This window comes from Cyprinus carpio, chromosome B23 (assembly GCF_018340385.1).
Source record: "Cyprinus carpio isolate SPL01 chromosome B23, ASM1834038v1, whole genome shotgun sequence".
NCBI classification, from domain to species: Eukaryota; Metazoa; Chordata; class Actinopteri; order Cypriniformes; family Cyprinidae; genus Cyprinus; species Cyprinus carpio.
In genome coordinates, this window is record NC_056619.1 from 18,089,089 (window position 1) to 18,103,592 (window position 14,504).

Genomic DNA, 14,504 nt, shown 5'->3' on the forward strand with positions numbered 1-14,504 from the left:
AAAATTAAACCGCTGCAGAATATCAGGTGACATTCTGCAATACATAAAAGGTTACATACGGATAAATTCGCAATAGTCAATAGTTTTTATTGTGTGAATGTATTTGATCTGTAAAGTTCCATATAGTGCTACAGTTCTTTAATCCAAAAATACTTTAAAATGCAAATGTAATACATCTTTTCCTATATTCTATAGCCTATTTCCTATATTTCCTGTATTCATGAACATGAAACTTGGGGAGTCAGTGAACCCTGTAAGTTTTAAACTTGTTGTTTTGATTTGAAATGAATAGATATTGGGATTTTTATATAGCTAGAGGTACGTGAAGCTTAAGTATATTTAGCTATTTAATATATGTAACATTTTACAGTGTATAAAAGGTTAAATACATAAAAAAAAAAATTTTACATTAAAAAAAATCAATTTTTTTTAGTAATTATTTTCATGAATTATGAATATGAATTTATTTCTGCAGTGCCACATGCTTTATTCTTTAAAGTAAACAAATGATTATTATTTTTATTTATTTATTTTTTTGCAAATGCAAAAATTATTATTTTTTTCCCCCTATAGACCCTAATGCATAATTTGCCAAAACAGACAAACTAAAATGGTGGAGACTCCTGCAGCATATCTGTTGTTAATTGTGGAGTGACTATGATACCATATCCAGCACTCAGGCATGTAAAAACATAATTGGACAGATAAGCTGCTACGAGCGAAGCAGCCTATGAGAAGAGGGGGTGTGTGAGGGGAGGGAGGTACAAAAATCTAACAGCACACCTATTAACTATGTACTGATAACTACATTATTATGCAATTATGCTGCACAACTAGTGACACCTTTACACATATTAATTTCCTTTATAAGACACCCAAATGAAACAACCCTTCTTTATCAGATAAATACTGAATGTTGACTAATGAATCATGCTTCTCACAAAGTGACTTTCCAGAAGTTCTTTTTGTCATTACAGTTGATAATACATCACATATCCCTTCCATTCAAACATCTACTTCAACACTTTTTCCTTAAACTAGAAACTATAAAAAAATGAGTCACAAGGTAAATATGTCCTTTTCCTTTTTCAAAAACATAATTGGAAAAGCGAGCGAAGCAGCCTATGAGAAGAGGGGGTGTTGTGAGGGGAGGGAGGTACAAAAATCTAACAGCACACCTATTAACTATATACTGATAAGAGGGGCATTGAGAGTTGTTGACACTGCACTGTGTTTGCTAATTATGCTGGATAACCAAAAAAAAAGAACAAGAAACGTAAACACATCGTCTTGTTGAAGATATCCACTGGTTAATAATAAAACCCCTACAGAGAAACACCTAAAGTTCTCTATTGTTTTCATTTTAAGGTTGCAGTAAATATTTATGGTTGATAGACATCCTGTAGGACTTGTTATTCCAGATATATTTACCTTGCCTTGCAGATAGTGAAACTATCACCACCACTTCTGCTCTGTTTTTGCATAACTGCTTTGTTTAAATATTGTTTTTTTTTTTTTCAATTCTGATTGTGTTCACAACACATTTAATCTACTAAATTTAAATTCTTAACTATAAGACTTATTAAAAACAGTAAGACTTAATTATAGTTACTTTAGCGTGTTGACAGTTCTGTGGGTATTTCTGTTCACACGCCTTTTTTTGACTACATGAATTTTAATGACAGACAGTCTTGGCAAAACACTTTACTTTCAGTGACTTGGCAAGTGATATTACTCTCACATATGAATTCTATCTTTGGAAAACCTCAGACGAGACAGCATTGATCTAATATTAGCTTTAGTTACCTGCGTATCTCTCCAAGGGAATATCAAATATAAAATGACTGAGATGTCCTGGGGTTTGATTCTGTTCCAAATTCCTGCAGATTTATGGTACTGAGTTCAGACAGTTCATGACCTTCATGAGAAGGTCAGAGTTTTGCCTTTTGGATCCACCAAAGGTACCGAACAGGCAACAGACCACTTTTATTACATAAGCAGGGGATGTGCAATGGTGCTGCCAGCTAAAGCAATACAGGATATGAATTTCATGTTTATAATGACACAAGTGCCAATATTTATTCAAGACACATACATGTAATTAAGTGGAATATTCACTGATATGTTCTTGAATATATTTTAATAAATATTGTATACATGATTTTAAATACATTTAAACATTGTATAAATAAATGTATTTCTCATATGCCTATTAAGAATGAGAAAAGGCTTGCTATTCTCACTGAACCTCCCAATTAACCTATTTATTATTATTATTATTTTAGAAAAGATGACACAGGCTATTTACTGTATCATCAGTACAAAAGTAGTTAACACAGATAGAAATAAATAAATTGTAATAAGAGCAATAAATAAAAACACAAGGCATCATAGACCTATGCAACAAATTAAACAAAATAATAAAAGGACTAAAGAAAAAAAAACAGTAAATTGGGATCAGTTGTACGGCTATGCAACAAATTAAACAAAATAATAAATGTTAAATGTCTTTCATATCTATCTAATCTATCTATCTATCTATCTATCTATCTGATCAGTTGTACGGTTGGAAAATCTATCATTTCTGATTTACTCATTTATTTTCTTCTGTAGACTATCTGGTATATTATTGTGTATTTTTTAAATGATCCCTTCTTGTATATTTGTTGTAAATATTATTTGTTAAATAAATAAATAAATAAACTAACAAATATCAGTAGCAGGGTTTTAGATTCTGGGAAATCTGCGACACAGGAGAAACGTGACATAGGTGGAATGTGAGCAAGGAGTGTGGTTGTCTGTTTTGTTTTGAAAATGTTAGACCTTTAAAAAAAACACACAAGATTTGCTTTTTATAAAAACAATTCTATCTTATTCCCCAATTTTTTTTTGTTTTAAGTTTGTTTATAGAATATCGGGATATTTCATTCGTTTTTATCCACAACGACAATGCTAATTTTCCGTCCATGTTTGACCATATTTTGTTGATATTTACGCTTCTCAAAACACCCGGAATGATCCGTTCAGTCTGATCTGACACAGGCAAATATATGATTCGACTCAGACATAGCCTACAGAACAACAGCTATTTGTACCACAACATATCTGGCTCGGAACCTTTGAAGGTTAAATCCGTTCTAAGGGGAACTTCCATATTCAATGGACCGGAAATAGACAGAGTCACATTGAATATTTTTGAACTGGCAAGGTATGTAATCTGATTGGTATTTCTTAAAAGAGCATAAGAGCTGCCTACTTGTTTACAGATGTATTAATGTATATATACTTATCACCCAATGCTAGCGGTTATCATTTTAAGCTATGAAGCCAAGCTAACAGCTGGTTTGAATTAAAGCTGAATGAAAGACTCTTCCAGCATGAACTGCATAGCATACAGTGTAGTCTATACCGTGACTTTCCTGTCAGTATATCAGTTTTGTGTGATTTTATATATATAAATAGTGATTTTTTTAGTTTTACCCCGATTACAGTGTTGCTGTTGCTAAGGCTAACGTTATAGCATTTTTAATCTTAAATACATAATTATTTCGCGCTTTTTAATTTTGACCTTTTCTTTACACGTTTCGTATTTTATCTAAAGCATGCTGTTTATTTACTGACCATTTTTACTTTAACCATGTCTTTTTGGTTAAAAATACACTTACTTTAGTGCCAAAGTTGTTGGTCGTGATGGAAACCACAACTGAGGGATAGTAGTAGTAAAATATATACATTTAAAGGTATTTTATGTGTTTATGCTTAAAAAGATACATGCATTGCTTTGCAAATAATTAGTTTCCTAGACAGCTTTATCTTGACCTTTATATATTTCAATTAAAATTATTATAATTATTAAGCATGTATTTAAAATTGCTTGTGGTTAAAGAAACAACCATTTGTAAGCTACACAACTGTATATTTTGTATATTATATTTTCAGTCCATGATGCTCTTGAGGGTGCCAAGGCCATAGGACTTTAAACCATGTTTCTTCCAAGGGTGGTTTCGCGGCTGAACCTGCTTTCCAAAGTGTCTGGTAAAGCTATTTCAATTTTGCATCAATAACACATTTCATTTTTCTAGACAGTTTTACAATGTCCCATACTTTTCCTTTTGTTTTCCAGGTTCATTGCAGAACCAGAGCCAGGCGTTATGCAGTGTTGTGCAACACTGTCATTCTACTCATTTCAGAGCTCTTAAATATTCAAACAGATGCTTCACTTCAGCTGCTGACGACAAACTTCCACCCAAACTATGGACACCTCTTGAGCCAGAGTTAGAGGAGGTCCTTGTGCCCCGTAAACTATCAGTTTCACCCTTGGAAAGCTGGCTTTCTCTGCGCTACTCTCTCCCCCCCTTGCTGGAGGCCTCACCGCCTCTGGATGAAGGTGAGATTGTGGGAAAATCCACGGTGCTGCCTCCATTTGCGGTGCCTTTGCTGGAGGATGGGGAAAGCTCAACACCACTGAACTGCAAGAACGTGCTGCAGATCCGACGAAGGAAGATGAACAGGCACAAATACAAGAAGCTGCTAAAACGGACCAAGTTCCTGAGAAGGAGGGTGAAAGATGTCAGGAGGAAGAAAAAACAGGTTTGTTATGTTCGTCATCTAGACTTCAAGAGTAAATAGTGTGTTTTTTTTTTGTGTTATGTGATTTAAAATATAACTAAGTATATTTAGGGTTTCTGTGGTGTTATATACATCTTAAAAAGTCTAAATTCACCTTTGAACAAATTAAGGCCTACAAAGGTCATAAATCGGAGTGTATGGTCTTAAATTCATGGTGTGGTGTTAGTTTTTTTAGAGTGTTGGTGTTGTGGTTATTTGGTTTTTGTAGTTTTTTTTGTTTTTCTAGTGATTGGGTGCAGAGGTATTAAAGTCATAAGCTGTGTATTTTTTTGGGTGAAGAAACGGTTATCTGTTGGAAGTTACATTTTTTTAAACTCTGAAGTGTTTTGTGAATACTGTTTTTTCATATTTTGAATTCAATTTATTTCTTAAATTTTCAGGCTAAGTTTGAGCGAGATCTTTCCCGAATCGTCAGGCGAGCTGGACTGAAGAGAGCCCCAGATGGATGGACAGCACCCCAAGTCTATGTCAGAACGAGTCAGACTAAAAGAGATTAATTAACATCTGTGCTATTGAAATATTTTTTGACTTGTGTTTGTTCATAATACCATTCACTCTACTGTTACTGCATCTGGAGCAAAACACTGACCTGAAAACTCATTACTGCAATAAAAAGGCCTCATCTCCCACCTCTTAGTTGTGCAATGTTTTAACAGCCCATATCACATACACCTTATATGAATAACACAAACAAAACCCATCTCCTTTTTTTTTTTTCTTTTTTTTTTAGAAACTATATTTTCTAGTCACCACTAGGGTGAAGCAAATCATCTTCATGCCTACTGTAGTGTAGTCTATTTACTGTACTGTAGTGTATCTTATTAGTCCTGTGGCTCACAGGCCTCATTCCAAACCAACAATTAAAATAATAATAATAATAATAATAATGTTATGTCTAAAATGCTATGGAATAACCTGTTAAATATCAGATGTATTTTATTTTAGTTAATTATAGGATTTTACTGAATAATTTGTATGATTAATGTATTATATGTAAGTTGTCTACCACCGTTTTAATATACATTTTTAGATGTTCATTAAATATATTTTGAAATGAATAAAGTGCAGGTATTCCATGTAATTAATGAGTTCATTGATACTGCGTGTATAATTAAATTGTTTAAAATAGCATTTATATAAAAAATAGTAAAATAGTAAGTTTAATATTTGTTTTATTTATATATTTTATTTACATATATATTATTATATATTAAGTAAATATTTATATATATATATATATATATATATATATATAGTTTATATAGTTTCTTATTTTTGTCAAATACCCAAATACGTTTTTATTATGTAGATATGATCCTGTGTTGCTGTTGAAACCCGGTATAAATTGTGAAATATTTGCAGGTAATGTGAGAGAATTTAGTATTTCATGATGTTAAGTATTCTAGAGGAGGAGCATGTCAGTGGTCCAGACTAGCAGACTGCAACGATTTTGTTTTCTGTCGCTGGTCGACGAAACTTCTGAGGTGAGGTAACAGTCCTTTGAAAAACATTTTCATCGCGCACCAGAAATAACAAATATCTTCACCACTTTTCGATCATGTTTCATGTGCCATACAGTAAGTAGCCAAATCGTTTTTTTTTTTTTTACGAATTCCCATACTTATTTAATATTATATTTTACTGCTTTGACTTTTGTACCTACACAACGCTGTGTTGCATTCTTTACTGTAAATGTGGAATCGTGCATTAAATTTTGTCTTTAGTAAGTCTCGTGCTGGCGTCCTGCCAACTCTCCTTCCCTTTGTTTTTCTGTTTTCTGTGTCAAAAATATATGCTAATTTGTCTATATATTTGGCAGAACGGTTTAGAGTAAACGTTTTTCCAGCTAGCTGCTTTGTTTTTGTCTTTCTGTTAACCTACTTCTCCCCCTCAGTGTTTCTTTAAATTGTATAGCTTTGTCTGATTTAAAGATTGTTAGTTGTAAATTATGGCTTAACTCTGACTAAAGCCAGTTCTGATTATTAGTTCTGAACGTCAGTGAGTCACCGTCTTCATTCTGCAACATCAGCAGTAAACGATTAGTTTTCCCCCACATGTGCTACTTCTCAGGTTTGTCAGGGAAATTTAGCAATGAATTCTCTTTTGTCTCTTAAAAGAGTGTAAAACCTGGTCTGAGAATGTAAATCAAGTTGCATTACAAATAAGGAAAAACAAAAAGTTATTTTTGCTCTCCTTGCATTGTTTTTTTTTCTTTTGTGTGGAAATACACGTCAATGTTTAATAGTCAGTCCCTCCAGGATTTCTGGAGGCCTAAAATGACTGATTTTGCTGTGGCTTTTCTCAAAATTTGCGGTGATATTTGCGGCATTTCCTTATTGTTTTGCAGTGAAAATATACCACAGACAAAATTCTTCTAACACCTTTATGACTTTTCTGACTTCAGGAAACATTGTAGGGCTCCTACAAAGCATTAATTAATTTAATTTTGTTTTTGGGTGGAGCAAGTGACTGTAAGTAAATCACTCTAATAGTAAATGTTGTTCTTGGTTGTGTATGTTTGTTTTATGCATTTCCATATGCAAGATGTATTTTTAAGAGTGTTTGATTATCTGCAATATGTCTCTAAAATGTTTCCTGCCAGATGTCAAATAGACATTTAGTAGAATGCATGTAAAACTGCTTCTGAGACGTTTATCAGATCTTTAGCAGACGTCTTACAGATGTACTTGTGCTGTCTGGGTAGTTAAGATGCAGATAAAATTAACTTTTATTACTGTCATTCATAATGTCTAAATATAATTTAAAAAATACATACATACATATATACATTCATATATACATGTATACGTCACATTAAAAATCAAATTCAGTAATACTTAAAGCTTTGAAGTCCTTGGAAAAGTTGTGTGAAGAATTTAAAATCACTCGAAAACATTAGACCATTTCTGCCACAAGTTGTTCCTGTAGTTTTAGTAGTTCATTCCTCACATGATTACACATCTGGTGTTGGATGGTGGTTGTCCATGTACTGTCTGTGACCTTGACCATTTCTATTTCGTGACCATAGATAGATATTTTTTTCTGATTAGATGACATTTGCTTTTCGTGATGGTTGTGGAGAGAACTTCAGAAAGTTAGTATTCCTCTTCTGGATTACAGGTGTGACTGCTGAGAGGGAATGAATGGATCCTCTGTGCTGTTCCTCTTTGTGTTGGCATAGCAGCAAATGCAGTAAATGCAGCATTTAGTAATAAGTCTTATGCAGTTCTGAACTTATGTTTTAATGTGTCTGCATTTACAATATGAACACTGACTGATGCAAACAGTGATTTGGGACAGAGTTCAGTGTTTGAAACATCTACAGGGCAGATGCCAAATTTATATATTCAGATGATGTCCTTAAGTGTGACTTACACCTTCAGTAATTCTAAGGCTTGTGTTCTTGTTCTCATTTCAGTCTGGACTGCCTTGATCTTACCATGTGGTGAGTGTGCAACAAAACAGTTGTTTGGTCACAGTTTCCCAATATTTTTTCATACTGCATAAACCCAGATTAATATATAATGTAATGTATGTCCACGTCTTTTAGCCTGGGCACAAAACAACATGCCAAGCTTGGTTGTGGAGGCCAGGAACATTACTGTTCCAGCCGGGTCTGATGTTCTACTGCCGTGTCATAACCAGCGGATGGTTTGGAGACAGGATCGCCTGCGGGACCGTCAGCGCGTCGTGCACTGGGACCTGATCCGGAACCAACCTGATTACAGCGTGGAGCGCATTTTGGATATGTTCTCAGGGGGAAGAGAGCGCTTGTACAACGACTACAACAGGGGCCGAATTACTATTTCAAAAGATGCCTTCAGCGATGGAAATTTCTCACTAGTTATTAATAGTAGGTTCATTCTTTTAGACCATGTCCATGTCACTCTTTTGATTCTTTTTCTTGTGATATTTAATACTTGACATTCTTCTGTTGCTGTTTTGTTTGCACAGATGTGGACATGAATGATAAAGGTATCTATACCTGCAACCTACTTCACCACTATTGCAAGGTCCACCAGTCCATTCAAATCCAGCTCAACGTCACTAAATCACGTAAGAGAATAATCTATTGTTTGTTTATAAACTGAAAAACACAAGAAAGGAAGCCTTTTTCCACCTCAGAATTAAAAATTAGAAGGAAAAACAAGTGATTGCAACTATACATTCCGCAACTGTATCTTTATTTTACGCATTTGAGAATGTTTATTTCTCAGTCATGACAAAATAAGATAACAAATCCTAGTGTGTTTAACTGATTTATTTAAAAATGTATCACCTGAATGTATTTAGACTTTTTGTCTAGTGTAGATCTGAAATATCTTTTATAACCTTTTGTTAATTGTATACCTTGTGTAATTTATTCAGAGATCTCGCAATATGACTTGTTTCTCATAACTGTGCCTTTATATCTAACAGTGTGAGTTTTTATCACATAATGTGGCTTTATTTGATTTTTTTACTTGTTAATGAGCTTCTGTTCTTCCAGGCTTCCATAGTTTTAGGCATGTTTACGTTAAGCTGAAGTGTGTCATTTATTTTGTTTATTTTAAAACTATGTTGATGAAACATTATTATTTCAAAAAATGTCAATCTCTGCAGCTCGAAAGGAAAAACGTGTCTGCGATGGTGATAAATCCATTTTTGTGGTTCTGGTGGGGAAGAGTGTGGTGCTTCCCTGTGTGAACCGCAGGCAGTTGTGGACAGACAGTCAGAGGGACGAGGGCCAGCAGCAGGTGGTCCACTGGGACTGGCAGGCACCTGGGGTCACCCGTGACCGAGCAGACCGCCTCATCGATATCTACGCCTCTGGAGAGAACCGGCAATACGGGCCGCTCTTCCTCCGGAATAAGATGAACATCTCAACCGATGCCTTCTCCATGGGGGATTTCTCCCTGAGCGTCCACAACATTCAGCCCTCTGATAAAGGCCTGTATTCCTGCCACCTTCACCATCACTACTGTGGCCTACATGAAAGACGAATCTTTAGGATGATCGTCGGCCCTTCTGTCCAGCCTTTGCCTCCGGCACGTTCCTCTACTGATGCACCAAAAACTCATTCTTCTTATCATGTCCCACCTGCTGATGACCCAAGTAAGAGAATATTTTTTAATGTGATTTAGGTCTTTTATTTGTTGCATTGTTGATTTTTTAGAAGAAAATAGCAAAATTCTGACATTATTTACTCTAATTTTGTTCCAGTCCTGTATGGTGTAATTTGAATTCATTAGTTGTTGTATTATATATTATATAAGGCTATTATATGGCTTTGGAAGACTTGAAATTTAGTGCAGAAGTTGTATGGATCACTTTTATGGTGCTTTTTTCTTTGCAGTCATTATGACCAGAAGTTGTATGGCAGGATCTGTCAAATGATTTTTCAAACCAATCTGCATCTTTTCCTTTTTTGTTGCATGACAGACATGCCAAACTTTTCATTTTCCTAGCTCTTAAACATATATTTGTGTTTTTTTATTATGGTCTTTTTTTCTTCTTTTTTTATGTGTATTTTTGTTTTTTTTGGGGGTGTTTTGTGAGAACTACATTTTTTTTTTGTCTTTTTTTCTCTGTTTACTTTTCTGCTCCGTCTTCTCCATTATGCAGTGGGAATTTTACAGTAATCTTTCCATCTCTCTCTTTGTTTTGTTTTTTGAGCTGTCTAAAATGCCTTTGTCTTTTGTCTTTGTTCAGATTGACTCACTCCAGTCATTTTGGCTTTGTCATTGCCGTCTCTGTATTACAAAACACTTGTAAAGATGAGTTTGTACAAGTGAATGTTTTCAACAGAAGTGTGGTGAATAGGTCATAAAGGAGGTGGGGGAGGTTTTATTGGAAGTGTGCTTCATATTTCCCCTGCTTAGCAATGGCTGAGTTCACTTTATAAACTATAACAGCCCCAGAAAAGGTCACAGCTTTCTTCTGTGGTTTGCAGATTTTACCATCATTGCTCAGACAATATTCCCTATCTTTCATTGGCAATGGGCTGGTTTTTGACATGAAAAGCCACATCTGTACAACATCTGGCCCGCTGTAACATGAAAGCTAAAAGCGGGAATGGTCTGTGTTAGATTCACATCTTCACACGTCTGTAAACATTTTGCCCCACTCTACTAGAAGTAGAAAACAATGTGATGTCAGTCAGCTATCCTATAGATTTAGTGCATTTTTTATAATTTTTAAATGGGAAGAAAACAAAAATATTTATAAAGATATTTAATTTTAATCATTTTTTATTTATTAATTTTTCAGTTTATTTATTTAATATATTTACATAATATTTTTTTAAGTTTTTAAATAATGTTAAAAACATTTTTAATTAAATATTGCTACTTTTTAAAAAGGATATTAAATAATATGTTTTTGTAACCTTATTGTTAAAAATGTAACACTATCTAGAGGTTAATGCACATTTAACAATTTAACTTGGATGAGCTGAAATTCGTGTTTATCCCAATCCCACTTCTTCCCTCTTTTGTTCTCTCCGGTTGTCCTCTAAACAAAAGACAAAAATGGCATTATAAATAATACACAAAAATTGTATACGTGTTGTATTCCAATACAACTTGCATTGTTGATTGTGAAACACTTCAGTATTATACAATTATGAACACTTACCATGTGCAAGTCATTTGATTCGTCATTGTTCATTGCGATGAGACATAATGACTCATGAAGTAATCATAATGTCTTTTAGTTTTAGGATGAAGAAGTCATTGTTAAGCCAAGAACAAGATTAGACAAACAGCAGGATTCAGTGAGTTTGTTTGGTTTGTTTGGTTGTATAAGCACTACTGACATGCGATCCCTGAAAATTTAGCAGTTTAAATCTAAATTCTCCCTGTTATTGTGGGGCACTAAATAAGTAGAAAATGTCTCCAGACAAACAGACAAAAGAAGTTGTGGTATTTCTCTCCGCCTGAACTATCGCTTCCCATTCTTGTGGTTTGTGTTTTTTTTTTCTCCATTGCTGCGGCATGACATCAGGTCTGGAACCCATTACGCCTGTTTTGACCATTCTGACATGAAACTCTCTCCCCTCTCGCCTGCCAGGCCTGGGTGAAGTGGGAAAAACAAACTTCACCCAGGCTTTCAGCTTTCTTTCTTGCCTTTTAGAACAGCATAAATAAGTAAAATGTTTTAAAATCACATGTTTAAGAGTTCTCATTCATCTGGTCTTCTCATGTTTTCTTTTTCTTCTTGGTACAAGCAGATACAAACATGGTCGAAGCGCCTCACGTCCTCAATGTAATTCTGCATGAGAATCAAACTCACCTCTTGCACCAAGTGGGCTACATCCTGGCAATCTTCCTGCTGCTTCTGTTAATGCTCATTGGCATCATTATGACCACAAGGCACTGCAGAAAAAAAAGTAGGATCATGTGGATGACTGGTGAACTGAAACATTTAAATATATAATTAGTACCTTTGAGATTATAGGCTTGAATGTTACTGAACTTGACATTTCATATTGTATCTGTTTCAGGGCCTGAGTTTGAGGTTCGATGGTCTGAACGGTAAGGATTAAAATGGACTGATAAAGTTCTCCAGTTTTTCAATTCAGCTTCACAGTATTTGATTCAGTGTTTTTGAGTCAAGTCAAAATCCACATTAATCATTTTACACTCTCTAATACATTAAAAGCATAACTTTTGCTTTACTTGGAAGGGTCGGAGGACATCCATTGAGCTCGATGCCATAGCACTGCAAGCCTACAATCAGGAGGACTTGCGACTGGGTAAGTGCAACCACATTTTCCATGATTTCTCTTAAAGCTGAAGTAGGTCATTTAAAAATCAAGACTTTATGAAAATAACCAGAAAAGACTGTATATGCTGTAACTAGTGCTCTGGAAAGTCTAAAGAAGTGTGATTTGGTTTGCAAAAATCACATTTTTATTTCTCCCAGTATTCACAAGAACAAGACCTCTTGGTTTACATTACAACAGTTTTTTTTTAATTGGTTGGTTATTGTTTTTTAGCAAGGAATTTTCCTGTGAAATCTGATATATTACTAGATGGTGATTTACCAATATTTTTCATGTTTTCATATTTATATCATCATATATTGAAGAAATCCTTGTATTTTTATTTAGACTACAAGAACAACATAATGAAAGAGAGGGCAGCGGCAAACAACTATCCCTCTCCAAAAGTTATTGATCTTAATAGAGGTAATGTGGTCTCAATTAGTGAATCTCGTTCCGGACAACCAGATGCATTGTGATGTATTTACACACTCTTCCTCTGTCTTCCCCTCTCTCAACTGAAGAAATGGAGAGAATGTCATGGAAGTGATTCATAGTGAGCTGCTGGCTGGTCCAGAGCGTGCTGAATGAGAAGAGATTCAAGGACTTTACATTTACATTGAGAAAAGGAATGGAATTAGTCTTTCTACAGCACTTACATGATCTTATAATACGCAATTTCTGTTGATATTGGTAAGTCAATTGAATTGATCTATTTTTCTTATCATAATCGCAGTGTACCGTGATGGTTATCTATTGAATTCAAGTTAAACGTATGTAAAATGTGGTAAAGCAATTTGCTGAATTCAGCATTTGGTACTCTTCTGTGTTACATTTCGACATATAAAAAGTTAAATAGCTGAAATTCTGTGTGGTAGAAACCACTGTAAGTGTCTGAATCTGAATGGAAGTTTCTTATAAAACTCAGGAAGCAAACAAATAGCTGTGGCTTCAGGTCTAAATAGTAAAAGATGGTACACAAGTGAACCTCAAAGGCAATTAAATGTGCTGTTTTTGTTCTTCTGATGTATGTGTATCTATATGTTACTTCTCATATTAATTTTGAGCCCTCTTGACCTGGACTTCTTTGGTCCTTTGTCTTTTTACAGTATTTGTTTTACAGCATTATGTAAATGGTGCAGTTGTAGCTTATTTGCTTTTTCAATTTATCTTTTTCCATCATTAGTTCTTCAGCAATTTCCTTGGTCAGTGATGTTCATTTACATAGGTAATGAAGCATTTATGCAGTAGGTTTTATTTGATCTGGAGTGTACTTTTATCTTTAAAATGGCAATAAATGATCACGTTGATATAGAGGACCAATGTACAAATATAATAAAGTTTATTCTTAAATATTGTAATTGAGATTCATTCTTTCCATATGTAAGGCATTGTAGCTCTGTTATCTACATTCATTACTTGACAAAGTGCCCAATAACAAATGTTGAGCCCCACTGTTACCAGATTCTTAATTGATATCATACGTCCCACAGTAATGGGGAACTATAGCTATGCCGGTGTGCAATATTTAAAACAAGCTATGTTTTGTAAATTTTTTTAGTAAAACATTTTGTTTTACAATAAGTTATGCAACTTAGGTAACATGTAAAATAAAAATACAAAATTATTTCTAATAACAATAATCTAGAAATTGGCTAAAATGTTTGCTGTAACCTGAAACTGTGGCGCAATAAATCATTTTCATTCATGCAGTCGCATTAGGAAGTTCATTAAACTCACAAGTTCATCCAACTCAGTTCTTTACTGTAAATGTTGAGCTTGGCATTTCAGGAGACAAATTAGTGCTTAAGTACAAACTGAGCAAAGAAAAAGAATGTTCTTTGCAAAAAGTTGTCAGAGTCAGAGTGTGAAATGTAGAATGTGAGAACTGGGTTTAATTGACTCTGATTGGGGCCTGGAGTTTGTGTTACTTTTGGTAGGCCTTTACGTGTTTCATAAAAACTTAAGGAATACAGGAAGTATAGAGAAGAACAGAGCTGCCCCCTGCTGTTAAAAAAATATACAGTGACACAAAATGTCTACCTGGTGCTCATGCTTGCTTGCACAACTTCAGAACATCTATCTATCTATCTATCTATCTATCTATCTATCTATCTATCTATCTATCTAT

At 34.4% G+C, this 14,504-nt stretch overlaps 2 protein-coding genes across 5 annotated transcripts; both read left to right on the plus strand.

Moving 5' to 3' along the window:
• The first annotated feature begins 3,082 nt into the window (after window positions 1-3,082).
• Window positions 3,083-5,258, plus strand: LOC109065678 (aurora kinase A-interacting protein-like). The gene is made up of 4 exons (XM_019082678.2): window positions 3,083-3,208; window positions 3,940-4,035; window positions 4,124-4,590; window positions 5,010-5,258. Exons 2-4 carry the CDS (start codon window positions 3,984-3,986, stop codon window positions 5,124-5,126), a joined length of 636 nt encoding a protein of 211 aa, XP_018938223.2. The 5' UTR covers window positions 3,083-3,208; window positions 3,940-3,983; the 3' UTR covers window positions 5,127-5,258.
• Window positions 5,259-6,002: 744 nt separating this feature from the next.
• Window positions 6,003-13,726, plus strand: LOC109060386 (matrix remodeling-associated protein 8-like). Of its 4 annotated transcripts, none has more exons than XM_042750765.1 (10): window positions 6,003-6,113; window positions 8,048-8,074; window positions 8,180-8,482; window positions 8,584-8,685; window positions 9,232-9,723; window positions 11,837-11,998; window positions 12,113-12,143; window positions 12,294-12,364; window positions 12,722-12,799; window positions 12,898-13,726. In XM_042750765.1, exons 3-10 carry the CDS (start codon window positions 8,197-8,199, stop codon window positions 12,921-12,923), a joined length of 1,248 nt encoding a protein of 415 aa, XP_042606699.1. In that variant the 5' UTR covers window positions 6,003-6,113; window positions 8,048-8,074; window positions 8,180-8,196; the 3' UTR covers window positions 12,924-13,726. The 4 variants fall into 4 exon arrangements, with proteins under 4 accessions (XP_042606699.1, XP_042606698.1, XP_018933096.2 ...); XM_042750764.1 differs by having other exon boundaries at window positions 6,021-6,206; XM_019077551.2 differs by lacking the exon at window positions 6,003-6,113 and adding an exon at window positions 7,553-7,821 and having other exon boundaries at window positions 11,840-11,998.
• Window positions 13,727-14,504: the final 778 nt, after the last annotated feature.